Source organism: Euprymna scolopes, chromosome 32 (assembly GCF_053919585.1).
Source record: "Euprymna scolopes isolate OS-2025 chromosome 32, ASM5391958v1, whole genome shotgun sequence".
In the NCBI taxonomy this organism is placed as follows: Eukaryota; Metazoa; Mollusca; class Cephalopoda; order Sepiida; family Sepiolidae; genus Euprymna; species Euprymna scolopes.
In genome coordinates this window covers 90,896,020-90,923,982 of record NC_136513.1, presented here as the reverse complement: position 1 = coordinate 90,923,982, position 27,963 = coordinate 90,896,020, and the positions used below count along the sequence as shown (strand labels likewise).

The following is a 27,963-nucleotide window of genomic DNA, read 5'->3' as shown; positions in this document are numbered from 1 at the left end:
AATTGTTTAAAAATTTTTATTACGTTTTTTTGTCATTAAATTTAATAAAAAATAAACAAAAAAAATATGAATCAATGTTTTAATTTGCCGTTGTAATTGGAGGTAATACGTGTTTGGAGGTCCGTAGCCGACTCCGTCTCTGGCTGGAGCTGCTGCTCTGTGACCGGGCTGACGAAGGTGGGGTTGGTTCCATCACAAATGTTTTGCTTTTTGAATTGAGTCCAGAGTTTTCAGTGCTGTACTCCGTTTGAGAGGACTGCAGCAGTTGAACGACTGAGCCGCCTTTCAATAATCTTATCACATGTTTGTCAGTGCTCTCTGTTCGGTTGCTGGATTTCGATTCTGCCAATGGGTTCATGCAGGTGTGATCAGACCTTAATGTATGTAGGGATTGTTCAGCACTTTCATCGTCGGAGTCAGATATGCTTCGGGGTTGATCAAGTAGTGGAACTGACTGAGAAAGACTTCTATTGTAAGCTGCCCTCGTATCAGAACTGGCCGCACTACATTTGTTAGAAAAAGAAAAATATGTCAGTTTTTCTCCAAAAAATTAAAGAACAAAATAGAACAACAAAAATAGAAATCCATATTATTTTGGATTATTCGGACTACTGTTCTCATCTTGGATGTAGCTTCCAACATTCTTCAGGTGTATCTTGGTGAACTTGGGAATCTTTGTTGAACTTGGGAATCTTCAAGGAATAAGAGCATTAAATAAAAGGTTCTGTTTGAAATTCTGTGCAGATTTATTAGTTTGACAAAATACACCTAAAGAAGATTGTGTTATAATAGCGGGGGTATATATAACAGTTTGTGTTTGTAACGTCTATATTGAACGTGGGGGGGGGCGGATATATAAATGTGCATGTATGCACGTGTACATAACAGAAAAATAACATGAGACAACACGACGAATAACATTGTCAGTGGGGACACCAACAAAAGGACACATACCTTTTCAAAGTTTTTTCTGTGCTTTCTGCAATTAAAGATGCTTTTCCTCCGAAAAGGGAAAAGCCAAAATGTGAGTTTTATCTGGATATATTCATTTATTTCCATGCTGGGTCCGTTTTCAGAGTTTGGGCACACTTTGTGCAAGTTTACATTTTGCTATCATGTCCTTTTGAATTCCACAAGTGTCAAATCCAAATCAAACCCGTTTTGCTAACATGTTGAGTACCTGACTGATCTCTTCACTGCCCACGTGTATATCTATCCAAATCCTTCCTTTCTTTGGTTCTCTGACATCACCAACAAATCACCTTTTATTGTTTATCTAAATTCCTCTTTTTGTACTATAATCTTAAACTTTTGCTTATGTTAAAATTCCATAGCAGGCCACCTGGCATTGTCCAGTCGTATAATATGCTTAAATATATTTTGATTAATGCAGATTTCGTATTTCCAATTATATTGGACCCTATATATAGTAATGATTTAAAAAGTTTTTAAAAAAAATGCTTCCTGCAATTAAATATGCTTTTCCTCTGAAAAGGTTTTGAGTTTGATCTGGACATAATTTATTTCCATGCTGGGCCCCTTCTTGGAGTGGGCAAATTTCGTACGAGTTTACATTTTGCTATCACGCCTTTTTGACTTCCATGGGTATCAAATCCAAACCCTGTAGCACAAGACCTCTGTTTGTTCACTAACACGTTGAGTCCAAACTAATCTTTCCTCTTTACTGCCAACATGTATATCTATCCAAATCCTTTCTTTGGTTCTCTGACGTCATCAACAAATCACCTTTATTGTTTATCTATTGTACTATTATCTTAAACTTTTGTTTTATGTTAAAATTCCAATGTATTGTAAAATATTTAACATAAATATTTTATTATTCGAAATACCTCATCCGCTTTGATAACATTCAAACATTCCTTTTTGTTATCGAAATATTTCTACTAACTAAACACTGACAATCGCCCATAATCAGGCTACCTGGCATTTTCCGTGAATCAACAATGGAAAAGTCGGAGGTTAGATCGATGAAAATGCTATGAAAATAACACTCAAGATGAGAACAGTAGTTCGAATAATCCAAAACTATAAATTATCAGTTGTCATCTAAAAAATTCAGTATCACCAAAACAAAAAAAAAAAAAAACAATCCTATCATTTAATGTTTGTAAAAGTGCAGGAAAGTCAACAGCTGAATAATCAAAAACAAATGAAAGAAAATTTACAACAAAAACTAATCTTTACTGCACGCATTAAAATTTAATTTTCTACTGAATTGTATACGTTTAATGTTCTGAAACTGTTTTCAATTTTTTTTTTTTTTTTTTTTTTAAATTTCAAAATTAGACGTTCATTCCAAAATACAAGAAAACAAAATGGCAGCTTAAAAAAATTTCTGCAAAAAAAAAAAATAATTTATATAAAAAAAAATCTTTGTTTGGATGAATGAATAACGCATACAGAAATATGTCGGCAAATTGAAATACAAAATGTTCATTTCAACTTGCTATTACGTTTGCGCATGCATAAATTCATTCATAGCTTGAAGTGGCTTAATTTTATGTTTCTTATCTGTCTGTCGACTGGTACTTCCAGCAAGAGGGAGCAGCTCCCCACCATCGTCATGACGTTAGAGCCTATTTTAATGGTCAATTGATACCAAACAGATGGAAGTATTGAGTACTGTTCACACTCACTGGATTTGACCCCCATGAATTTTTTTTTTTTAGGTAAAGGAGAATTGTTAAACACAGTTAAAATAAGCTACAATGAATAAGTTGAAACACAGTTAAAATAAGCTACAATGAATAAGTTGAAACACAGTTAAAATAAGCTACAATGAATAAGTTGAAACACAGTTAAAATAAGCTACAATGAATAAGTTGAAACAGTTAAAATAAGCTACAATGAATAAGTTGAAACACAGTTAAAATAAGCTACAATGAATAAGTTGAAACACAGTTAAAATAAGCTACAATGAATAAGTTGAAACACAGTTAAAATAAGCTACAATGAATAAGTTGAAACACAGTTAAAATAAGCTACAATGAATAAGTTGAAACACAGTTAAAATAAGCTACAATGAATAAGTTGAAACACAGTTAAAATAAGCTACAATGAATAAGTTGAAACACAGTTAAAATAAGCTACAATGAATAAGTTGAAACACAGTTAAAATAAGCTACAATGAATAAGTTGAAACACAGTTAAAATAAGCTACAATGAATAAGTTGAAACAGTTAAAATAAGCTACAATGAATAAGTTGAAACACAGTTAAAATAAGCTACAATGAATAAGTTGAAACACAGTTAAAATAAGCTACAATGAATAAGTTGAAACACAGTTAAAATAAGCTACAATGAATAAGTTGAAACACAGTTAAAATAAGCTATTGTTAAACACAGTTAAAATAAGCTATTGTTAAACACAGTTAAAATAAGCTACAATGAATAAGTTGAAACACAGTTAAAATAAGCTATTGTTAAACACAGTTAAAATAAGCTATTGTTAAACACAGTTAAAATAAGCTACAATGAATAAGTTGAAACACAGTTAAAATAAGCTATTGTTAAACACAGTTAAAATAAGCTACAATGAATAAGTTGAAAGCAGCCATTGAAAAAGGCTGTGCAAACATATTAATTGAACGGATTAGGAAAGTTTTCGATTTAATCAGTGACCATTGTATTTCGATTAATTGGACTAACGTTCTCATCTTCAGTGTTATTTGCACAATGTTTTGGTTGGTGTAACCTTCGACTTTCATTGAGGTGTATAAGTCGCTATGTTCCCTCCCCCCTCCGTTTCCTTTAACAAACATGGCAACTTATACACCTGAAGAAGGTCGGAGACTAGATTGACTGAAACATTGTGCAAATAACACTCAAGATGAGAACAGTAGTCCGATGAATCCAAATAATACAAAAAGTTTGGCAGGCATTAATAAAACTTTGATCATTTTTAGCAAGATATCGTTAAATATTTAAGGATGTATTTAGTATACTGCCCGTTCTATGTCTGCAATCGTATTGTCCATTTTCTTTTAAAGAAGGATTAGGGTTAAGAAAAATGGAGAAAAAAATAATTACGTTGTAATCTGATCGTAGAGTGGAGGAACATATGATTGTACTGCTTTATGTATCGTTTCATAGCGACGTCTCAGAGATTCTTTTTCCTGGAAAACAAAAATATTTGATGATAAACAAAAAATTGATTTTTGTGTGAGTCAGTATTCAAAGATCATATCGTTGCTCTCTAAAAGCAAAATGGTGAACACTCAAAGCTCAACTACAACAGGTAAACCTCTGAAAGCTGAATATGACACAGCCGACACCTGAAATCAAACAGGATACGATCAACATCCAAAAGCCACATGCATCACGGTTGACACCCTAAGGCGAACTATCACATGATAAATACCCAAAGATCAAATACTACACAGTCGACACCTCAAAGCTGAACATTACATGTTCAACATCCAAAGGTCAAACACTTCATGGTCGATATACAAAGTTCAAATATGACATGATCAATGCCCAAATCTTAACATGACATGGTTGACAGCCAACGGCTAAATATTACAGCGAATACAAACCCAATCGATCACAAGCTTTTGTAATCAAGGTCTTATTGATTCATTAACATTGGACTAAGTTTTTGCACAGCGTTTCCTTGATAAAAGAGAATCCATGTGAGTTTAATTTTTGTCTCTGCCGACAGAGGGTGCATGCAACACATGGTTGTATATTCCTTCTTTCAGTCACAAGATATTCTAAAACAACCAGAAAACACAAAAGGTAGCACATTTATTTACAATCACATCGTTACAAAAAAAAAAAAAACCCAAAAAACTAGGGTCTTTTATTTTTTTAAACTGACCAATTTTGGAGGTAGATTCCACCAATGGTCAAATAAACTCATAGAATTTCAATGCATTTTTATAATTAAGATCTTTATTCGTACTAAATCTACCATATAAAGTTATTTTGAGAGCTTTTTAAAGTTGGACTTACATAGCATTTTAGCCGATGTATTTGATTCTAACTAACCAATTCTCATTTGTTATTTTTGTACCATGTTATTGGCACTATAATGATATGAGAATGGCCAAGAATCTTTATTTATATATAAAAGGAACTTTGTGTGTATGAGTTTGTTTCCTATGGACTCCAAAAACGGTTGGGCCAAGTTTGTGAAATTTCACAAATATACTTCCGGGCAGCAGCATATACATAAGCCAAGTAAGTCAATGTGAGAAAGCAACAGTCTTTACTTTATAATAGTGACTTCTCTCATTCTCCACTTAGTGAGAAGGGGAGATAACTAGGCATGCTTTGTTCATGGCTCTCTACTATCTAACAGTATACAATTAGTATAATCTCCAACAGGGAAGACACATAGTTCCTATTCTAAACATGCACTATACTGGTAAAGCAGGTCTTTGAAATTAAACATGTAAGAACTATTCTTGGTGTCATTCTCACAATGTTTTGGATGATGTAACCTCCAACCTTCTTTCACAACGGATGTGAAGAGTTGAAATTGATGTTTTAAATTGGCAAATACCGTTTTGTGCGCACACACACAAAAAAAAAAAAATCCGTCATTCTTTTTCTTCTCACCAATGCATACAAAAAATAACTCCGCGTGAGCAAACAATTTTTTTCTGCCCTTCTCTTTTCTTCCTCTTCTTCACAAAATCACAATTACCTTCCGTCGCTCTCGCAAAAAAAAAAAACAAAAACAAAAAAAAAAAAATTTGCATATCTCTCTTTTCTTTGTACTGGACAAGTTCCGGGTTCGAATGATGGTGGTTCTTGTGGACATCCTATTTTCTAACCTCAGTAGAACCAATGGAGTGTTGTTTGGTTCTGCTACAGGATGGTGAATGGGGAAAAAAATAATATTTTTGTTCATTTTTTTTTTTTATTATTTTTTTTTTCAAACGAACCATAATCATTAGAATTCAAGATGCGTGATATTTTTATGAAACGAAAAGAGCATTGAGTCCTTGTATAAATTCGGATCTGTACCGATTTGCTATAATGTTTCAATAAATGTTTCAAAAACATTCTTTTACAACATTTACCAATAACATCCAAGATACACCTGAAGAAGGTCAGAGGTCACATCAGCCGAAACGTTGTGAGAATAACAACCAAGACAAGAACAATAGTCCAAAAATAATACAAATTATCAATCCTCATCTCAAAAATTCAGAAACATTATTCTTGGAATAATTCTGCGAGACAGACAAAGAAATGTAGGTTTCATATTTAAACATCGATTAACAATGTTATGCAACAACAACAAAAGTTTGATCTGGTTTCGACATGTTTTTCACCAACTATAAAAAAAAAATCATATCAAGAAGATTTAATTCAGGAAAAAATTAAGAGGCTGACCACAAAATAGATCGGCTGATCAGATAAGGGTTGAGTCAGGCATGCTATTCATGACAGCTGAACCAAGATCATAAGTTGTGGAATTTTGTTTTCAAGCATATGGGGAAGTTCTCCAGAGTATGCACATTAGTAGTATGTAATTCCACCAGGAAAACTGGTAATATGAAAACATTTTTTAATTATGACAAAAAAAAAAAATCATCAAGGCGAATAACTCATTATTTTAGTGAAGAATATAAAGAGTTGTCTCCCATACAATTAAAATTGAGCAGCAAGATGTCTGTTTACATTAAACTTGAACTTCTGCATGTCAGTAAAGTCAAGGAAGCAGGAAACCGGGAGGGAATTCCAAAGTGTAGCAGTTCAAGGGAAGAAACTATTTGAGTAGAAGGATTTCTGGCATATACGGATTTCTACAGTGAAAAGGTGGGATTCTGCTGCTTGTTGGGGTATTTACGTCGAGGGGATACAAGAGCTTGGAGTTTGTCAGAGCACTTTCCATTAAAATACTTGTAAAATAGGCACAGGTATGCGACATTGCAGCGATGAGACAGAGGTTGTAGTTTTGTTGATAGTGCAGAACCTATTAGGTTAGAGACCCTAGCTACGAGTGAGAGACTAGTGGCAGATACACTACCCCAAATTTGGCAACAATACTCCATGCATGGGTGAATAGTGGCCTTGTACAGATACAGAATACTCTCAGACATTAGTAACCTTCTAGCATGGTAGACAGAGGCCACCTTCTTCACAGCAGCCTTGTCAATGTCCTCGATATATTTGTTCCTATTCATGTTCTCCGTGAACGTTAAGCTGAAGAATTTGAACGAAGTACTTTTAGGTAATGTATTATTAGCCATAGCAATCAGTGGTTGAAAAGGTTTCTTGTAATTATTAAAGGAAAGAAGCTTACTCTTAGCAGCATTAAATGTTGCCATCCATTTTATGTCCCCATTCCATTACAGACTGGATATCTTTCTCTAATGTTTCAGCCATTTTCTTAGATATGTGTCCAATCATTTTTCCGTTGGGTCTGCTATAGAGCATAGTGTCATCGGCAAATATAGCCATCTTGGACACAATTTTATAAGGGAGGCCATTTATGAATATGAAGAACAGAAAGGTTCCAACGATCGACTCCTGAGGCACACCCGCATTTATATTATGTTGTTTTGATGTATGACTATCAAGGACAATCTGGATTTTTCTCTTATTTGAGACAGATTTAATTATGACGTTTCTGAATTTTTGAGATGAGGATTGGTTATATGTATCATTATTCATCGGACTACTGTTCTCATCTTGAGTGTGATTTTCACGTTTCGGTCAATATAACCTCCGACCTTCTGGTGTATCTTACAATTGATTTTTCCTAGTATTCTAACCACTGCGCCACAGGGCCTTGCGCAGTGGTTAGATTACTGGGAAAAATCAATTGTAAAAGTGATATTCTCCTGAAGGTTGAAGGTTCAATCCTCAGTGTGGGCGACCGAAAAACACATTTGCGAATTACTTAGGACTTCTATAGAGTCATGGCTGACGGAACAAGAGCACACCAACCCCCATGAAGTAAATAACGGGTTCCGCTCGAAATTCTGTCCAAATTCCCGAGTTTGACAGAAATATTCCCGAGTTCGACAAGATACATCTGAAGACGGTCGGAGGTTATATAGACTGAAACGTGAAAAATCACACTCAAGATGAGATCAATAGTCTGATGAATAATGATACAGATTTAATTATGTTCTTTAGCAGAGTTGACACGAATGTGGTGGAAGAGGGACAGTGGCTATCTCAAACAAATGGTTGTAGACAGACTTCCAGGACAACAAAGTCAGCCATGTCCTGTGATGTTTTGCTGATCAATGCCATCTTGGGCTGATAGGTTTTACAACAAATCTATTCAACAAAATGATTTTGTGAGCAAGAAATAATTTGGATTATTCCGACTACTGTTCTCATCTTCGGCTCACAAGATTTCGGAAAATATAACCTCTGACCTTCTTTACGTGCATCTTGTCAAACTCGGAGGATCTGTACAGAATTTTGAATGCAGCTATTTTTGAAATTCCATAGGTTGGCAAGTTACACCTAAAGAAGGTTCGAGGTTACATCAGCTGAAACTAGTGTTGGAACGATTCCAATATTTTTCCCATTTCTGATATAATTCTGTTCTAAATTGCCAATTCCTATACAATTATACATTCTGATTCTTTCTAAATCTCTAAATATATATAGTTTTTTTCTTGGCTTCTTTTTTTGATTTCCTTAAAAAACCCATGTAATATGCACATATATTTTTGCAAGTGCAAAAATACGCATATGGAGGTGGGGGATTATCTGTAGATTTAAATTATACAGGTAATTTAAATAAAAAAATTTTTTTTTATCATTATAAATACCAATAACGAAGAATTTTGTTTTGCACACACAAAAAAAACAAACAAACAAAAGGATTAAATAATCGTTTTTGGCATCATAAACATAGTCACACACATTTTCCGATTTCAGTATTCCAAAAAGTTCTGATTTTCCCAATTCCGATTCTGATTAATCGTTCCAATACCAGTCAAAACATTGTGAGAATAACACTCAAGATGAGAACAGAAATCCGATAAATTCAAATAATCCAAGTTATCAATTCTCATCTAAAAAACTCGGAAGCAGAAATGATGCTGAAGTTATTTTTTACAAAAGCTCACCACAACTCCAATGACAGGTGCGATATAAGCAGATTCTTCAGCAACAACTGATGAATGGGGCAAAACTGTTTCAGTTTCGAGTGACGAATCTCCAATTGTAGACAGTTTTGGTAGTTTCTCACTGGCACCAATCCAACTTTGTATCAATTGCTCAAGTTTCTGGTAAGCCGTCTTCAAACAATCTGCCAAAGAGAGAATTGAAGCAAAAACTTTTAACGCCAATAAAGGATCACAGTTATTACAAAAAAAATGGTTGAACAGATCGCGGACATTGTCGCTATCTAATGTAAAGCTGATGATCAAGCCGCCTGTAGCGACTCCGAACATGTTTACCTGGGATAGTTTTAAGAGGACTTCTGAGGAGTTCAAAGCTCCCTTAAGGGGTGAGAGTACTTAACGATTTGGGAAAAACGTGAGTGGCAGCAAAAGCAAAAAAAAGTAATATAGTGTTACTAGCAGGGAGACTCAACGTTGCCCGGGATTGAATGACAATCAATGAATGTTTCACATTCCCATATTTTTATTGTCATCAAAATCAGTGAAATCGACCATTTTTCAATCAAATCGATTGATTACCTACTCTAAGTGCACTGGGACAAAACTTCACATGTCTCCTTGCAGTAATTTACTCCACAATACATTGTAGTTTAAATTGCACTGTGGAGAATCTACTGTTGATTTTATAAAATTATTTTTTTATATATAATGCCTTGAATTAAAGTTTAAAATGCAAAAGTCAAGTATCATGGTTCAATTGTGTTTTAAACAGAAACATTCATTTTGAACGCGCCCCTGTCATATCAAAGCACTTACTGTTGACTTTATATGCCGGGCCTATTTGCTTGTGTGGTAATAAAACTTTTCCAAATGCACTTGTGATGTTAGGCTGCATAAGATGTTCACTTTGGTCAAAATCGCCTGTTCCTTCTTTCGTCAGATTTTTTTTTGATTACCGATCATTGATACTTATCACAGATATTCTTATACAAAACCTATCTAAGAACACTGCCAGGCACATAAAGTACCTTTGTGTGAAATTTCATAAAAATAGAACCGTTTTCGAGTCCATAAGGAATGAACACACACACACACACACAGTTCTTTTTATATAATAATAAAGATAGAGATAGCATAGTAAAAAAAGGACAAAGTAATGTACCTTATTCAATCCTGGGCAACGTTGAGTCAGACAACAGGTTTCGGTAGAAGGAATATATTGTACAGGAAAGTAGAAACAAAGAAAGCTGATATTTCTGAATTTTTGAGACGAGTATCAGCTATACATATTATTTGGATTCATCGGGCTACTGTTCTCATCTTGAGTGTGATTTTCTGAACGTTTCGATTGATGTAACCTCCGACCTTCTGCAGGTGTATCCTGCCAAACTCGGCAATCTAGATGGAAGTAATTTAAAATTCCGTCCAAATTCCCGAGTTCAACAGAAACATTCCCTGAAGAAGGTTGGAGGTTACATCGACCGGAACGTTGTGAAAAATCACACTCAAGATGAGAACAGTAGTCCGATGAATAGAAATAATACAAAGGAAGGTTGTCGATATTTTCCGACTATTAAGTTAGACAGTTTATTAGTCGCGATATTTCTCCCACGAGATTATTAACTCTCAGGGTTTTTATAATGATTAGAAGAGTCCATTACAAGTGAATAGGTAAGTCGCCATAACAATATACGAGATTAATTAAATTGTGTTACTATTTCCCCTATCTTTACATCATCAACGCTCTGATCCCCATCTGGCATCAATTGTGATGGATGGCTCTCGTCTAAGAGAAGCCCCGTGTTTTGACAAGCTTCTGGGTTTGTCCTTTACTCCTGATCTGAAATGGAACATGTACATCGTCTGTTGCCAAGGTCGCTGGAAAGATGGTGGGATCCTTCTACCGCTCCAGAAGATATCTCACTACTGATGCAATTCTCTATCTTTATAAAAGCCAAGTACGTCCAAGGATGGAATACTGCTGCCATATTTGGGCAGGAGCTGCTAAAAACAGCCTATCCTGCCTTGACAGAGTACAAAATAGACTTCGTGACTTAGTGGGGGATGCCCTTTTCTCTACCCTGCAACCTCTCTCCCACAGAAGAGACGTGGCGAGCCTATCTGTGTTTTATCGTTATTTCCATGGCAGGTGCTCGTCTGAACTCCAATCTCTGGTCCACCCTCGCCAATCTTTCGCGAAAAACACCCGTCTAGCTGAATCCACTGTGAAAAATTTCCCCCACTCTTTATCTGTGCCTAAATCAAAATGTAGATTCCATGAACAAAGCTTCTTTCTTAGAACTGCACGCCTGTGGAACTCTGTTCCGTCTGCCTGCTTTCCACCTAACTACAACTTGGATGTCTTCAAGTCCAACATAAACAAATTCCTGATGACTCGCCCCCTTAAGTAAGACACTTCATCAAATCTCCAATACTAACGATTACTATGATACTATCCCATTGATTACTGTACACGCAATAACCCTTATCCTCGAGTGGCTCCCGGACCTTGATAAGTGGTGACCTCCATGTAAAAAAATTAAGACATGCATCTAGGAGAAGTAAAACCTGAGGTCTACTATTTGGCCTGTCTTGAGGCAGCCATTGCACTGACTGAGGTTAGCAGTGGTTCCAAAAGGTGTTTATGGTTCTACACAAAGCCTTCACTATACTTTTGAATTGAAAGCCATGTTTAATTTTAGAAGAGTTTCTGAGGGGTAGCTATTCTGTACAAGTTCTGGAGATTAAAAAGAGTTTTTGGTGGGTAGCTGTTCTGTATACGTCTCGGACTTTAAAACTTTGCAGGCAGAGAGTAAAGATCTTTCTCTTGTTGACATGAAAAATTATGTGTGGGAATGCTAAAAGGTTCAATATTTTTGTGGAGAAATTCTGGTTTCTGATTGGTTGCTAACAGAACGTGGGTCCATTTGATTGATCAGTTGCTATCACCAGTGTTAGAAGAAAGATTTTACAATTTTTTTAATCATACCCTTTTTATTGTATCAAAAAAATTGCAATCAAAAGTTTGGTTATGAAAAGAAATTTTGAATGAAAATGCAATTCACTTTTCCCTTTTTTTTTTACTAATGAATTAGCACTTATCAAGACTCAAGGGCAACTCGAGGACAAGGATTAATAAAGTTAGTCAGTGATGATTGGTAATGATCGTTGAGACTGAGCAGAATTTGGATGGGTCAACAATAATTTGTTTACATTGGACTTAAAAACGACCATGTTGTAGTCAGTTGGGAAGCAGCCCTGTGATATTATTGCCGTTTTTCCCTCTTCCCAAGTATTAAGAAGTAAAAAAAAAAGAGGAAATAAGTTTATCAGCAGAACAATGAAGAGAAAATTGTTCACCAACAAACACAAAAGGGGACTAAAATAGGATTGTTAATCAAGGTGTGGTAAACAAAAAACCTTACATAAAGGTAGATGTATTAGAGTTCGTTTTAGGAGTGGCAATGAGTTTTGCGACAATTTACAGACAGTCTTGGGTTTGCGACAGTTGATGACAATTGTGAGTTTGACACAGTTGAAGGCAGGTCGGGGCTTGTGCCAGATCAAAAGAGTTTTATGGAATCAAGAAGAGCTGACATAAATTAAGAAATACGATCTCTACATAAAGTAGATACGGACCTTAGTGTGTAGAGGGTCGATGTTGTCACATACACATACAAACACACCCAGAGTGCAATTGATATTTGCATAATGTGTTGGAGTTTGTGTTTTGTTTTATTTTTCATGCTTGTGAACCTGTGTGTACCCTCCTCATCAGCCACCAATGTGAGAAACAGCAACACGACCAGAAGAGAAACTAAGAAGCAGAAGATAATGTTGGGTTGACGATGTTGTTGTACAGGGTAGCATGTATTATCACAGCTCTTACAATCTTCTCGCAATCGGCATATGAAAATTCTAAGTCGAAGAAGGTCTATTTCATTTGGTGAACAGCCAGCAAAATGCAAGCGAATGTCAATGTTATTTTGGACCTTGTGAGAGAATAATCAAAGTCACAAGTTTTCACAAGATTTGGAGACCTGATTCGTTTTCTTTTTAAAGGGACATAACTCTGAATTCCAAAATACCAAAAAAAAAAAAAAAGAAGTAGCCTTAAAAGGAGGTAACTTTATTGTCCTTACAACAAAAATACTTAATCTAATTTTTCATTACAGTGAACTCTTCATTAAAGAAAATGTGGTGAAAGTTCAGAGTAGTTAACACTCAAGAACTCCTAAGAAACAAAACATGTCAAATGCAATAAGAATTTACTCACAATCTTACATACTCACTTGGAGTCCCAAGTGGGAACAAGTTCAAAACACTGCAGGTAAAAAAAAAAAAATCATGAGACCTGTGTCATACACCCCCCCCCCAAAAAAAAATATGCGTAAAAAAAAAAACTGTTTCACAAAATTCAAATTTTTTTTTTTCAATTTTCTTATCAGTTTGCTCAATTTGGTGGTGGGGTATCCTACCGGATGCCAGGCATTTGTGTTTCTCATTTTATTTTTCTAAGACACACATTAAAATTTATAGATTCTTTTGTGCAGGAATTACAGCATTCACCCACACCAAACCTCTTGGGTAAAAAAGCAGGATACTTGAGAAATGGCTGACATAGTTGAAAGTACGTTTTTTTTCGTCAAAAATATGAATTTTTGACCAATCAGGGCTCGATTTAAAAAACTTATTTTTTGCAAGCCTCTAAAGAAATATAAAAGGCAAGTAGAACTTTTCTCGTCAGAGAGGGACATCAGATACCAGAAGAAAGTTCCCCACTGCTTCCCACCTGACTACAACTTGGATGTCTTCAAGTCCAACGTTGACAAATTCCTAATGAACCGCCCCCCCCCCCTTAAGTAAACACTTCATCAAATCTCCACACTAACGTACTGTACTTGCAATAACCCTTATCCCTAAGTGGCTTCCGGGCCTTGATAAGTGGTGACCACCGTGTAAAAAAAAAAAAAAAAAAAAGAAAGATTTAAAGGGAGATAACCTTTTTATCCATACACCTGCATATATGCTTATATATTTTGTGTTTTATTTTATATGTTTAGAACATACACAATATTCATTTTGCAGAAAATAAAAAAAATCTTCAATAAAAATGTTGAGAAGATATAAAAAAAAAAAATACTAATATCAAACCTAGAATGATGACGATGAAAAAAGCCCCAGGGTGGTCCTGGTTGTATTCGGTAATTGCGTCCCAGCTTTGAAGAGCACTTTCTAGCTCCTCCTCAGTATAAAGACCCGTGTCATTCATATGAGTCTTCTGCGCTTGCCTGCTAGAATGGACGGTGAGAATAAAACGAGGCTGCAAGTAACTATTCTTCAGCGTGACCATGGCCTGCAAGAACAAAAAAGTAAATTCGGGATGAGCACAAAGATACTGTCTGTTGGCAACTATAGTTTTTATGTCATTATGTGGTGTGATACTATGGATGCCCCACCCTCACTCCAGAGTGTTAGGAAGTGATTCATACAAAGAGAAAATAAAAAACTAATTGATTCATTAAAGCCCACAACAATCAGAAATTGGATGAGTAGTCAGCTGGGAGTGGCTGATAGGGTAAGTCATTTTCTGATTATTGGTCAATAAATTTAAGAGTCAGAGTTAGTTTATAAACAGTTTTTCAGTTGATAACAGGTTATGGCTTGGAGCAGATCAAGGAGAGTTTTAGTAGATTAAGAGATGAACTGAATAACCTTATGAAGGTGATCAGTTAGGGGTGACAAAGAGAGTGAATTATTTTCCAATTATTGGTCAGTTCTAGAGAAAAGACTGGATATAGGATTTCCAATTTTGAAATAAATTTAGAAATAATTAGTTCAGGAACAGTTTACAGTTTGTCCTAGCTGATGATTCATAGGTCTCTGAGATTGGAGAAATTGGAGTCAAAGTTGAGCGAGAGTAGGTCGAGCCAAGAAGATGATCACTGTTGACCAACGCAACTAGGTCGCTATCAACAGTGTTGAAGTTCCTTTTTACAAACATGATAGTATCACACACAATGCTCAATCGAGTTATACCAGCAACATACCTTGTGTTGTTTTTATGACAAAAACAATCATTTTTCTACAATCCCCCCCTCCCGAGGAAAGTCTCTCTGCTTGTGAGTGCAATTCAAATTTTTTGTGGTGCGTGTACACAATAATAATTAGGTACACAATAATAATTAGGTACACAATAATAATTAGGTACACAATGTTATATAGCGCCAGGACCCCTAGGTTGGAAACGGTCGTAGTTAGTAAGTTCCCCGCTGCAACAAAACCAAGCAGCCGTCTTTTATTGATCATCTATTTTGTTTAGTTTTCTGGTTGTTATGGTAACGGCCAAGACAGCAGAGTTATTTCCCCCTTGACCGTGCATTTTTCTCTCTCGGTTTTCTCCAGCTGTCATTCGCTTGTCATAATAATGTTGCCAGCTGAAAGAGAATTAACATGCACACAAAGATCAGACGTAACTCAGCATACCAATCAAGACGTAAGACATGCTGGCTTTTTATATAAAAATATATTTTGTTTTGAAATTATTTTTCTCGTTGTACATAGAGATTTTTAACAGTTCAAAATTTAACGGTGTGGCTTACTGTTCATTTCAGTGATGGAGAGGGGGGTGAAAACGTTATGCTCTCGACAACGCACGTCTCCTATCGGCGTCTCTCTCTCTCCTTTTTTTCTTCTTCTCTCCTCTTCTCTACCTCTTCTGTTGGACTCCAAAAATCACCTTCTTTATATTAGCATGTGTTTTTTTTTTTGGTGATTTTCCACGCCACGCCACCTGTGGATCACTCTGCTATCGATAATGGATCACACATTTCCTGATCATATTTCTCAGTTACACATGCATTCCTGCATCTGACCCAGAGACATCGTAACCCACTTCTCTTCAGCTGACCGATATTGACTTTGTTTATACACGTGAGTCCATAATCTCATGCTAGTTTCATATAACATTCCATCCTTACAAGGAATGTCACGTTTCATTTTTTTGTAAACAAAAAAATCGTTGTCTGATTTCTCTGTTTACGACGTAATTATTTTTTCGCTTCGACTCGTGGACAATCGATTATTCGATGCCCACCTTTCAAATCTTTTATTATCTTTTTTTTTAAAGAAGTTTTTCTTTTCAGTTATGTATTGGATGGTCCCAGCCATCCATTACATAACACACAATAATAATTAGGTACACAATAATAATTAGGTACACAAGAATAATTAGCTACACAAGAATAATTAGCTACACAATAATAATTAGCTACACAATAATAATTAGCTACACAAGAATAATTAGCTACACAAGAATAATTAGCTACACAATAATAATTAGCTACACAATAATAATTAGGTACGCAATAATAATTAGGTACACAAGAATAATTAGGTACAAAATAATAATTATGTACGCAATAATAATTAGGTACACAAGAAGTTCTGGTAGATTGAACTAAAACAGGATGACCAGTCTGTATGCAAGAAATGTAAGAATTTAGCTGTGGAGAAAGTATATCGGGATGGTGAAGCTATTGAGGTTGCTAAGCAGTTTTGTTACTTTGGCAGAAACACCAGAGTACAGGGTGGAGCAGGTGCTTTTGCAATTGTAAGAATTAGGAGTTGATAGAGTTAGGGTGAGGGAACTTTTGTCATTACTAACTAGCAGAGAGTTACCACTGTTGAAATGAAAAAAAAAATGAAACTGCAGTACTAACCCTAATGAGGGTTTAACTGGCTTTCTCGAAAGGAGGAAGTTCCATGGGAGTATGAAATTCACAAGCGGTCCCCAGTCGTATGTATATACTCGTTAGGGGAGATGACGATGTTAAGTTTTTGCAGTTCTTGCAAGAAAGTTTCAATGTTCCCCTACATGCAGCAACTGGTATTCCCAAATTGGTAACCCATCTGGTACTGACCAGGCTTAACATTGCTTAACTTCGATGATCTAGCAAGAACTGTTGTGTCAATGTGATTCAGCCATATTACCACTGTTGACCATAGAAAGAGTCTATCTGGCATATGTATGCAGTGTGATGATGTGTGAAAGTCAAATCTGGCCAGTGACGGTTGAGGACATGTGTTGCATGAACATAAATGATACAAGAATAACAGAATTAATGTGTAATGTGAGCTTTAAAGACGTGCTTAGATCTGATGACTTCAGAGGAAGAATTAAATGTGGACAGTTCTGAGAGATATGTGCAGACTTTAATAGTATGGCAACCTTGAAAGAATGGCTGAGAGTTCATTTAGAACAGTTGAGAGTGGGTTTGTAGATGAGGAAGAGATAAGGATGAAAGAAAGAAGGATAAATAGAAACCTAGCCAGAGATAGGTTAGTTTGAAGTGAATTTCTAAAGCTGCCCAACACATGCCAGCATATAAAACAGAACTAAAACTGAAATGATGATGATGAGGAGGAGGAGAAGACGGATTCAACTTGTTTGAAGAAATATAACAAAACACTTATTCTGGCTAGGAAGATTGTTACAATGGTGGCAATTTTAAATAATAACACAATTAATGTAGGGGAAATAACTCCTATTTTAATCTTCAAATTGAAATAGGAGTTATCTCCCTTATGTGAGGATTTTTTTATTATGGACTAGCAAGTTGACGCTTATTAAGGTCCAGAGGCCATTCAAGGAGAAGGGTTATCAAGTTTGTTAGACGGGCGGTGAGACAGTATTGTAAGGATGTGTAATGATGACTGAAACTGTGACCACTTGTCAAGACTCAAAGGCCATTTCTGTGTTATGAACTAAAATGACATAAATTCATCCTGGATAACATCGGATAGATATATTTAATATCGTAATAAAAACTTTCTTGTTCGTAAACTTATAACGAATTCATGCTTACCTCAAGTTTCATGTGAGTGATGCAACCTTTGCCTTCTTTTGCAATACTTTCAAGTGTTTTACTTTTGAGGCCGTAATAATTCCCTTGGTACTCACTTGTCACGATAAATTCACCCTGGGTGAGAGACAGATTCAGAAATGGAGATTGCGTGAAATAAAAAAATAAAAAAATTGTCTGATTGGTGTTTTTTTTTTGTTTTTTTTTACATGAGGGTCACCACTTATCAAGGCCCGGAGGCCACTCAGGGATAAGGGTTATTGAGTGTACAGTAGTCAAATAAGGGTTATTGAGTGTACAATAGTCAAATATCGTTAATAATGGAAATTTGGTAAATTGGATTACTTAAAGGGACGGTTCATCAAGAATTTGTTTATGTTGGACTTGAAGACAACCAAACTGTAGTCAGTTGGGAAACAAGCAAACGGAAGAGAGTTCCACAGGTGTGCAATCCTAAGAAAGAAACTTTGTTCATGGAATCTACGTTTTGGTTTTGGTTTTGGTTTTGTTTTATGGCACATCAACACTTCATTATATATTGAATTATGGCAACACTTCATTATATATTAAATTATGGCAACACTTCATTATATATTGAATTATGGCAACACTTCATTATATATTGAATTATGGCAACACTTCATTATATATTGAATTATGGTAACACTTCATTATATATTAAATTATGGCAACACTTCATTATATATTGAATTATGGCAACACTTCATTATATATTGAATTATGGCAACACTTCATTATATATTGAATTATGGTAACACTTCATTATATATTAAATTATGGCAACACTTCATTATATATTGAATTATGGCAACACTTCATTATATATTGAATTATGGCAACACTTCATTATATATTGAATTATGGTAACACTTCATTATATATTGAATTATGGCAACACTTCATTATATATTGAATTATGGCAACACTTCATTATATATTGAATTATGGCAACACTTCATTATATATTGAATTATGGCAACACTTTATTATATATTGAATTATGGCAACACTTCATTATATATTGAATTATGGCAACACTTCATTATATATTGAATTATGGCAACACTTCATTATATATTGAATTATGGTAACACTTCATTATATATTGAATTATGGCAACACTTCATTATATATTGAATTAGAAAATTTGGGTTTGTTTTACAATACCCGTTGGTACGAAAAAGTGTCCAAAAAACATATTTATAACAAATAAATGCTAAAAGCAAGATAAGTTACTCTTCTACCTTTCAGGAAAAGTTTTTAGTATTTTTACTTAAAATTAAAACGTTTAATTGGTCCAAAAAACAAATAGTGTCAAAACAGCCACAAATCGGGACTTTTGATAATGACTTAAAAATAAAAATACTGTTAGGAACTCACGCAATAAATGTCACAGTAACATTTATTGGGTTAGCAATGTTTGGATTATCGGACATGACGGACACTCACAAAACTATTTCCTACATGTTTAATATTTCTGCTTCCTTCTTCAATGGCCAGCATAAAAGTTTAAAGCATTGATACTAAATTTTTTTTTTTTTTTATTGGGGGTGGAGGATCATCACTTATTAAGGCTCAAAAGCTACTCGATGATAAGGGTTAATGAGTGTCAAGTAGAGTGTGAGACAACATTGTGATGATCAGTACTAGTGGAAGTTGGGTAGGGTTTGTTTATTTAAGAGGACGGCTCAACAAGAACTTGTTTACATTAGACTTGAAAATGAACATATTATAGTCAGCTGGGAAGCGACACTACAGTGTTATGTTCCACACAAACTTTGGTCATGAAATTTTCTTTTAGTTTTAAGTACAGATAGATAGTAAAGAAAATTATTGACAGCTAGACGAGTGTTTGTTGTGAATGTTTTGTAGGGAAGGTGGGGGAAGACCATAGATTGAAACTCAGTTGAACACCTGCATTGATAATAATGATAAAGCATAGATATGGGGATGAAACATTAGCGTTTCTGTTGAAAAGATTCCTCATAACAAAATAACAAAAAATTTTAATGCTTACGCAATTTTTTTTTTCTCACAATAAACTTACATCATGATTTAGCGACTTTGCCTTTTAACCCTTGTCATGTCTGGTAAAGCAGAGCTGTGTGCATTGCGGAAGTATCAGTCCAAATGCGGAATTTTTTTACATATTTGTACGTCAATTTCAAGGCCAGGTCACATATTGATTTTGTTTGATGCCAATGAAGAAGACAAACCTAAACGTAGATTCCATGAACAAAGTTTCTTTCTTAGAACTGCACGCCTGTGGAACTGTCTTCCGTTTGCCTGCTTTCCAGCTGACTACAATATGGTTGTCTTCAAGTCCAACGTAAACAAATTCTTGATGAGCTGTTCCACTTAAGTTAACAAATTTACCAAATTTCCATTATTAACGATTACTATATTGTCCAATTGACTACTGTACACTCTTTAACCTTTATTCTCGAGTGGCCTCTGGGCCTTGATAAGTGGTGATGCCTATGTAAAAAAAACCCTAAAAAACAAACAATTGTTCTCATCTTGAGTGTTATTTTCACAACGTTTCGGTCGATGTAACCTCTGACCTTCTTCAGGTGTATCTTGTCGAACTCAGGAATTTTTCTGGCGAACTCAGGAATTTGGATGGAATTTCGAACAGAACTCTTGATTCACTTCACAGGGATAGCATGCTCTTGTTCCATCAGCCATGACTGGATAGAGGTCCAAAGTAATTCGCAATCATATTTTTTTCGGTCACCCACACTGAGAATTGAACCTATAATCTTCAGAAGAATATCACTTTCACAATTGATTTTTTTCAAGTACTCTAACTACTGTGCCACAGATCATTGCAGACATTTCTAGTATGAGTTTTGGGAGCCTTAAACATATTTTTATTTCTAGTTGTAAATATCACTATTTATTACAAATTATTATATGTGCTACTCCAGTGGAGTAAATAAAGGGTTCCATTCGAAATTCCATCCAAGTTCCTGAATTTTTGTTTACATTTTTGACAGAAACATTCCAGAGTTCAACAAGATACACCTGAAAAAGGTCGAAGGTTGCATTGATCAAAACACTGGGAAAATCACACTCAAGATGAGAACAGTAGTTCGAGGAATCCAAATAATACAAATAGCCAATCTCTAAAATTCAGAAAAAAAATAAAAATAAAAAATAAAAATAAATAAATAATGCAACTAATAACACAGCAGGATACATTTACAAGATGTCTTTTTTCCCACAATCTGTGAACCGTCTACAAAAATTTCAGAGAGTACACGATAAAAATTAAAACGGAAAATCTTTCTATATTTTTCAAATGTGGTAAAAATTGTAATGCATACATTAATTTTTTCAATTTTTAAAATAATTTTAATTCATAGGGGGGTGAGGGGGGGGGTAAATAGAAAAAATAAATTCAAGTCCAAGAAAACAATGATTTCCGGATAAAAATCAATACAAATGTTTCAAGAAAATTATTAAAAAGTTTTAAATCGAATAACACACCGATTTTAAAAAGATTTTTGAAGAATTAGGTGCTTGAAAAATAGTCTTTCTGTCATCCGTATCTTTTTCTGATTTTTAAAAAATACTTTTTTTTGTCACTCGGACCTTTTTTTGATTTTGGAAAAAGTCTTTCTGTTATTCGTATCTTTTTCTGATTCTTGAAAAATAGTCTTTCTGTCACTCGTATCGTTTTCTTTTTTAATTTATATCAAAAAAAAAAAAAATAGGTGTGGCATGTGGTCAAGGGTGCCAACTTACATTAACAACTTCTTGATGAAAATGGTTGGCTGTTGTAAAATTGTAATCTTTTCCGTCAACTTCTCCTGGAAGCATTTCACGCGTCGTTTCTAAAATTCTGTAAGAAAAAAAAATCAAAACAAAATAAATTAAAAAGCAAATAAATACCTCATATTTTTCTGGCGTTAAAATGCTTAAAATACTCAATCATTTATCAGTAATGTCACATATAGATTTATTGGATCACTTTTCAAGTTGACTGGAATAAAAAACAGTTATGAAATAACTGGAAGAAAAAAAAAGATGGCTAAAGTTAACTCAGGTAAAAAATATTTTCCAAGTTGTCAGTATGTTATCAACATGATCGAAACAGCATGATTCAAATCTACAAGGTCTTGGCAGAATAAAACAAGGTCAAAAAATAAAGATTACTACCATTCAGTACTATCAACAGAAAACAAGGGGACATAACTCCAAGTTCTCCAAGAAATATAGAAGATTGAATATCAGCAAGTTTCGTTTCTGAATTTTTTAAATGATTGGTTGTTTTTGTTTTACCGCATATCAACCCTTTTCGGGTTATTTAATGCCGAACCCAAAGATTTTGAAGAAAAATATTTTTAATAGAATATATTTGTTGTTTTCACGTCGGTTTCTATTTAACCCATAGTTAGGACCCTAACAGGTACTACCACTCCGGGCCAGAGTGGACCTGGGAACAATGGTAATTAAAGGGTGGCTCCACACTCCCCAAAGCCCGCAAGCTGGGGCCTCACCACTGGATATAGTTTAAGGTCATATCCAGGACCCGTTTCGAAATGAGGTTATTCATATTATTTGGATTCATCCGACTACTGTTCTCATCTTGAGTGTCATTTTCACAACGTTTCAGTTGAAGTAACGCCTGACCTTCTTCGGATGTATCTTGTCGAACTCAGGAATATTTCTGCTGAACTCAGTCTGTAAGAACCCGTGGCCAAGTGGGTAGATAATTTGGAAGAATTCAATTGTAGAGTGATATTCTCCTGAAGGTTGAAGGTTCAATCCTCAGAGTGAGCAAGCAAAAAAATACAACTGCAAATTACTTAGGATCTCTATCCAGACATGGCTGATGAAACAAGAACAAGAGCATCTTCTGTAAAGTGTTCGAAATTCTGTACAGATTTCTGACTTTTAGCAAAAAGTACTTGCCATGATGGTTATAGGTTCCATCCCTGTTTCAGGATGGATGCTAGTCTAGCTGCGCTGAATAGCTGTGATACAGCGAAACAGTGTCTGTGGATCATATATATATATATATATATATATATATATATATATATATATATATATACACTTGTGCCCGATATTATTCATACCCCTCGGATCTTTGAGATTTCTATAAGAATATTGCTCAAACCAGAAGATAGACAATATTAAAGGGATTTCAAACAATAAATCAAGCATAAGCATTTAATTTAAACTCAACAAATAAATAAATTATGCAAGTTTGAAACATTATACTAAGAAAAACAATAATGGCACTAGTTCAAAATTATTCATACCTCTCTTACTAATAGTCAATAGAATGCCCTTTATTCTTAATAACTGCCTGTAACCGTTTTGGATATTTATCAACAAGATTTTTACAAGCATCAACACTGATTTTTGACCATTCTTCAATGCAGTAGTTCTCCAAATCCCTCAAATTTCTAGGTTTCCGCTTTTTAACCTCAGTTTTCAATATGTGCCAGAGGTTTTCGATAGGGTTCAGGTCGGGACTCTGGCTAGGCCATTCCAAAACATTAATGTGATTATCCTCAAACCATTTCTTGACTATTTTGGCAGTATGTTTTGGATCATTATCCTGTTGAAGGACCCAGTTTGGTCCTAAATGGAGCTTCTCCGCATCCTGTCTAATGTTTTTCTGGAGTATCTCCAAATATTGCTCCTTCTTCATGGTTCCATCTATCTTGACCAAACTACCTGGACCACTAGCCGAAAAAGAGCCCCAAAACATTAGGCTACCACCACCATGTTTCACCGTGGGTATGGTGTTCTTTGGGTTGTAAGCTTCTCCTTTCTTCCTCCAAACGTAAGAAGCATCCATATGGCCAAACAGTTCAATTTTTGTTTCGTCAGTCCACAAAATACTTGAGAAAACAGACTCTGGAGAATTCACATGGGTCCTAGCAAACTTTAGACGTGCTGCAAGGCGTTTTCCGGTGTGCAATGGAGTCCTTCTTGGTCTTCTTCCTTTCAGACCATTTTCATGCAGAGTCCTTTGCAATGTTTGCCTTGATATTTTTATGCCAGAAGACTCCAGATTTTCTAAAATGTCCTTAGTAGTGGTGGTTGGATTTGCATTAACACTTCTTACAATATTCCTGGTGGCTCTAGCTGACAGTTTCCTTTTCCTTCCTCTGGCAATCAAGTTGTTTGTTGTGTGGTGGCTCTGGAATTTTTTGATGATGCTCTGTACTGTTGCTGTAGGGACCTCAAATTTCTTGGAAATTGACTTGTAACCTAAACCATCCTTATGTGAATTCACAATTTTAGTCCTAAGATCATTACTAAGCTCTTTTTTTATTCCCCATTCTAATAATTTTTATTCTTTTTTTGGTTTTCAGTTGATATCATTTTAATTTCTGAAAAATGCAAAAAACGAAATGAAATTAATCAAAGGTTGTATAAAAGCATTCAAAATAAGAATCAAACAGGAAACAAACAGTCAGAAACTCGATTAATACTGAAAAAATAAGGGGGTATGATTATTTTTGAACATTGCAGATTTTATAAATAGCTGTATATTTCTTTTATTACAAGTATCCCGAGATTTTAAAATGACGAAAATGATCAGAAGAGGTTTATTAAGAATATGTATCAATATGGACGTAAACAATAAATTCTTACAAAGTTACACCTAATAAACTCAATTTTCAAGAGGGGGTATGAATAATATCGGGCACAAGTGTATATATATATATATATATACACGAGGAGTGTGCAATAAATAATGCCCCTGACCCACTTCCAGTTGTCTGATCTAGCTAAAATTTTGCATGTGCAATGATTTATATCTCTACAGGATATGTGGCAAATTACAGCTCTGAACTAATTGTGGTTTCTGTTTTACAGGTGTCGGAACTGATTCAGGTGTGAAATGGAGCCTGTTGAATGTCGAGCAGTGATCCGGTTTTTGTATTTGAAAGGACGCACACCACAGGAGACTTTTGATGGAATGAAAGAAGCATGGTGATAATGCCCCATCATATGACCTTGTAAAACGCTGGCATCGTGAATTTAAACATGGCTGGAAGTCTGTGGAAACAGCTCCCAGACCTGGTCGCCCCCCCCCTTCTGCCATTGATGAGGCATCTGTCCGTTAAGTTGAAGCTGCCATTTTGGAAGATTGGCGCATTACTATTCACCAAATAGCCCAAGATGTCAAGATTAGTACAGGGTCTGTGAAAGCTATCATTCATGACCATTTGCATATGTATAAGGTGTCTGCCAGATGGATTCCCAGGTTGCTCACACCATTCCAGAAGCGAGAACACGTCGAGTGCTCGAGGATGAATTTGGAGATGTGCCAAGAAGATGAGTCAAAGTTTTTCAAAAGACTGATTACACAGGATAAAACCTGGGTCCATCACTATGATCCAGAGACCAAAGCCCAATCAATGCAGTGGAAGCACTTGGACTCACCATCTCCAAAGAAGGCAAGGATGCAACCCTCCGCTGGCAAGGTCATGCTCACAGTCTTCTGGGACCAGGACGGAGTAGTGATGACAGATTTCCTGGCAAAGGGTACCACAATTACAGGAGCCTATTATGCTTCACTTTTGAGGAAATTAAGGGAAGCTATCAAAATCAAGAGGCGGGGCAAGATCAGCAGGGCAACGCTCCAGTCCACAAGTCGCATGTCGCCAGATCAGAAGCACGGGCATGTGGTTATGAAATCCTCCCCATCCTCCCTACTCTCCTAACCTTGCACCCTCTGACTTTCACCTCTTCCCAACCATGAAGTTGTTTTTGAAAGGAAAGCGTTTCCCAGATGATGCAGCCTTGATATCTGAAGTCATGTCGTGGTTGGAGGACCAACCTGGGGTGTTCTACAAAAATGGTTTCCAGAGCTGCATCAAACGCAGGGAGAAATGCATAACTCTGTGTAGTTCCCGTGTAGAGAAAGACTAATAACTGTGCCAAGTTTCGTTGCTCTACTGCTATGGGAAGTGGGTCAGGGGCATTACTTATTGAACGCCCCTTGTACAGTGCTGCCAAAAAGAAAATCCGCACTTGTAATTTTTTCAAAAGCTGTAAATTTAAACTAAATTTAATGTAACTGTTTAAACAACCTATACCTCTTTTGATTCGTCTTTTATTCCTTTATAATTTTACCTGTTAATATTTGACTTTTCATTGAAATATTCTAGTGTTCACGTCAATTTAAAAAAATAACTTCAAATTGAGAAGGTAAAAAGAAAGTCCGCAGCAACAAATTCGCTTAAAACCATCTTAAATTATTGCCCCTAAATCAGTTTAAAATATCCACCAACAGACACCAAAGCATCTCTAATCATAATTGTTGTTGTTCCAGGTTATGCAACGTAACATTTAGTCCATATGCCATGACTTTCTCTTAGCGATTGTTAGGAGCTCATTAATCTCCACCTTTCTTGTTTATCCAATCGAGAAATCGGCCGCAGATTGAAATGTGATGAGAAACTGGTACGAAAGACTGTGCAAAAACACCAAAACACCGGCAGTGTTTGTGATGCCCCTAAATCTGGTCGTACTAGAGTTACTTCTATCAGGGAAGACAATGCTATCAAGATCCGCAGCCCAAGAAACAGATTTGAAACGGCTCCTCAAATCCAACAACAGTGCAATCTTGTTAAAAAGTGCTCTCTTTCTACTGTCAAGAATAGATTAAAGGAATTTAATTTGCAAGGATATATTGCAAGACGCAAACTAATGATTTCTGTAAAGAACAGAAAGCGCTGTCTGGACTTCGTCAGATGCAATGAAGATCATGACTCTTCATATTGGGTAAAAGTGCTTTTTAGCGACGAAAGCAAGTTCAATAGGCTAGACAGTGATGGTGGGCAGTACGTCTGTTGGAGGAAAGATGAAGAATTTAATCCTAGGTGCTCAGTTTCAATGCTGCAAGGTGGTGGAGGTTCAGTTTTGGTGTGGGGCATTATTAATACCAATGGTCCAGGGCCTATAGTTTGCTTGCAAGGTCGAATTAATTCGACCACGTACATTAATATGTTTACTGAGCATTTTCTACCCTACTTTGGTTGGAATTTGGATGATAATCCCATCTTTATGCAGGATAATGCTCTCATTCACACAGCTGGCAATGTCAAGAGGTTTCTGGAAGAGCATGATATTCCGTGTTTGGATTGGCCTGCACAATCTTTCCCTGGAGTATTGCTGCAGTCTAATTCAAGGAATTCCCAAAACATTGCAGGTTGTCAAATTGCAGAAGGGCTATGCTAGTAAATATTAATGAGTTCATTGTGTTCCTGTTGTATTTGTGTTGCATTAATGTCCTAAAGTTACATTTAAAGAACAATTTCCCATTGTGTGGACTTTCTTTTTGGCTCCTCAATTTGAAGTTATTTTTTAAATTGATATGAACATTAGAATATTTCAAATAAAAGTCAAATATGAACAGGTAAAATTATAGAAGAATAAAAAGCCATTCAAATGAGGTATAGGTTGTTTAAACAGTTACATTAAATTTAGCTTGGTAAAATTTTCCGTTTCTTCAAATTAATTGTTTTTCTTTCCTGTCTTTTATACACCAGTTTTCATTTTATGATATATTTTATTCTTTATATATATACTAGCAGAAGTACGCGTCATTGACTGGGTTCAAAAAGAGTCTACAGAAAATGGACTGTGATTGATGAAAGTATGATAGGTTATGAAAAGGAGGGGGTTGTAAAGAGATAGGTTTTGATACTCAAAAATTTTACCCTAAGCAAAATATGATGAAAGTAAAGATAATTTTTGCTAAAATATATTTTTTATATTAACTTTGCTTCCATTAGTAGCCAAGAGTAACTAACAAAATGATGTTTCCTTACAAAGAGAAAATGTTATATATATAATAATATAAATACATAAGAAATAAATGTTACCATAGTCAATAAAAGTTACTTTTCTGGTAGAAAAGTTTATTGGTTTGTATTTTTAATTTTTTTTTAATTCACGAACCGGTTTAAAAAAAATCAAAATGGCAGTGACTTTGAAATGGAGAGCCCCGTTTTCAATTTGAAGGAGGAGCACCT

The 27,963-nt window shown here is 35.3% G+C and overlaps 1 protein-coding gene across 1 annotated transcript in view; it reads right to left on the bottom strand.

The window, feature by feature from the left end:
• Positions 1-27,963, bottom strand: part of LOC145256481 (leucine-rich repeat and guanylate kinase domain-containing protein-like) — a 90,707-nt gene continuing 62,744 nt past the window's right edge. Inside the window, exons 11-16 of the mRNA XM_080115425.1 lie at positions 21,701-21,797; positions 17,933-18,046; positions 14,220-14,421; positions 9,069-9,250; positions 4,051-4,136; positions 1-503 (exon numbers count right to left, since the gene is read on the bottom strand). Coding sequence (XP_079971551.1) covers positions 80-503; positions 4,051-4,136; positions 9,069-9,250; positions 14,220-14,421; positions 17,933-18,046; positions 21,701-21,797 — 1,105 coding nt within the window. The 3' untranslated portion in view covers positions 1-79. The remainder of the gene's footprint in view (positions 504-4,050; positions 4,137-9,068; positions 9,251-14,219; positions 14,422-17,932; positions 18,047-21,700; positions 21,798-27,963) is intronic.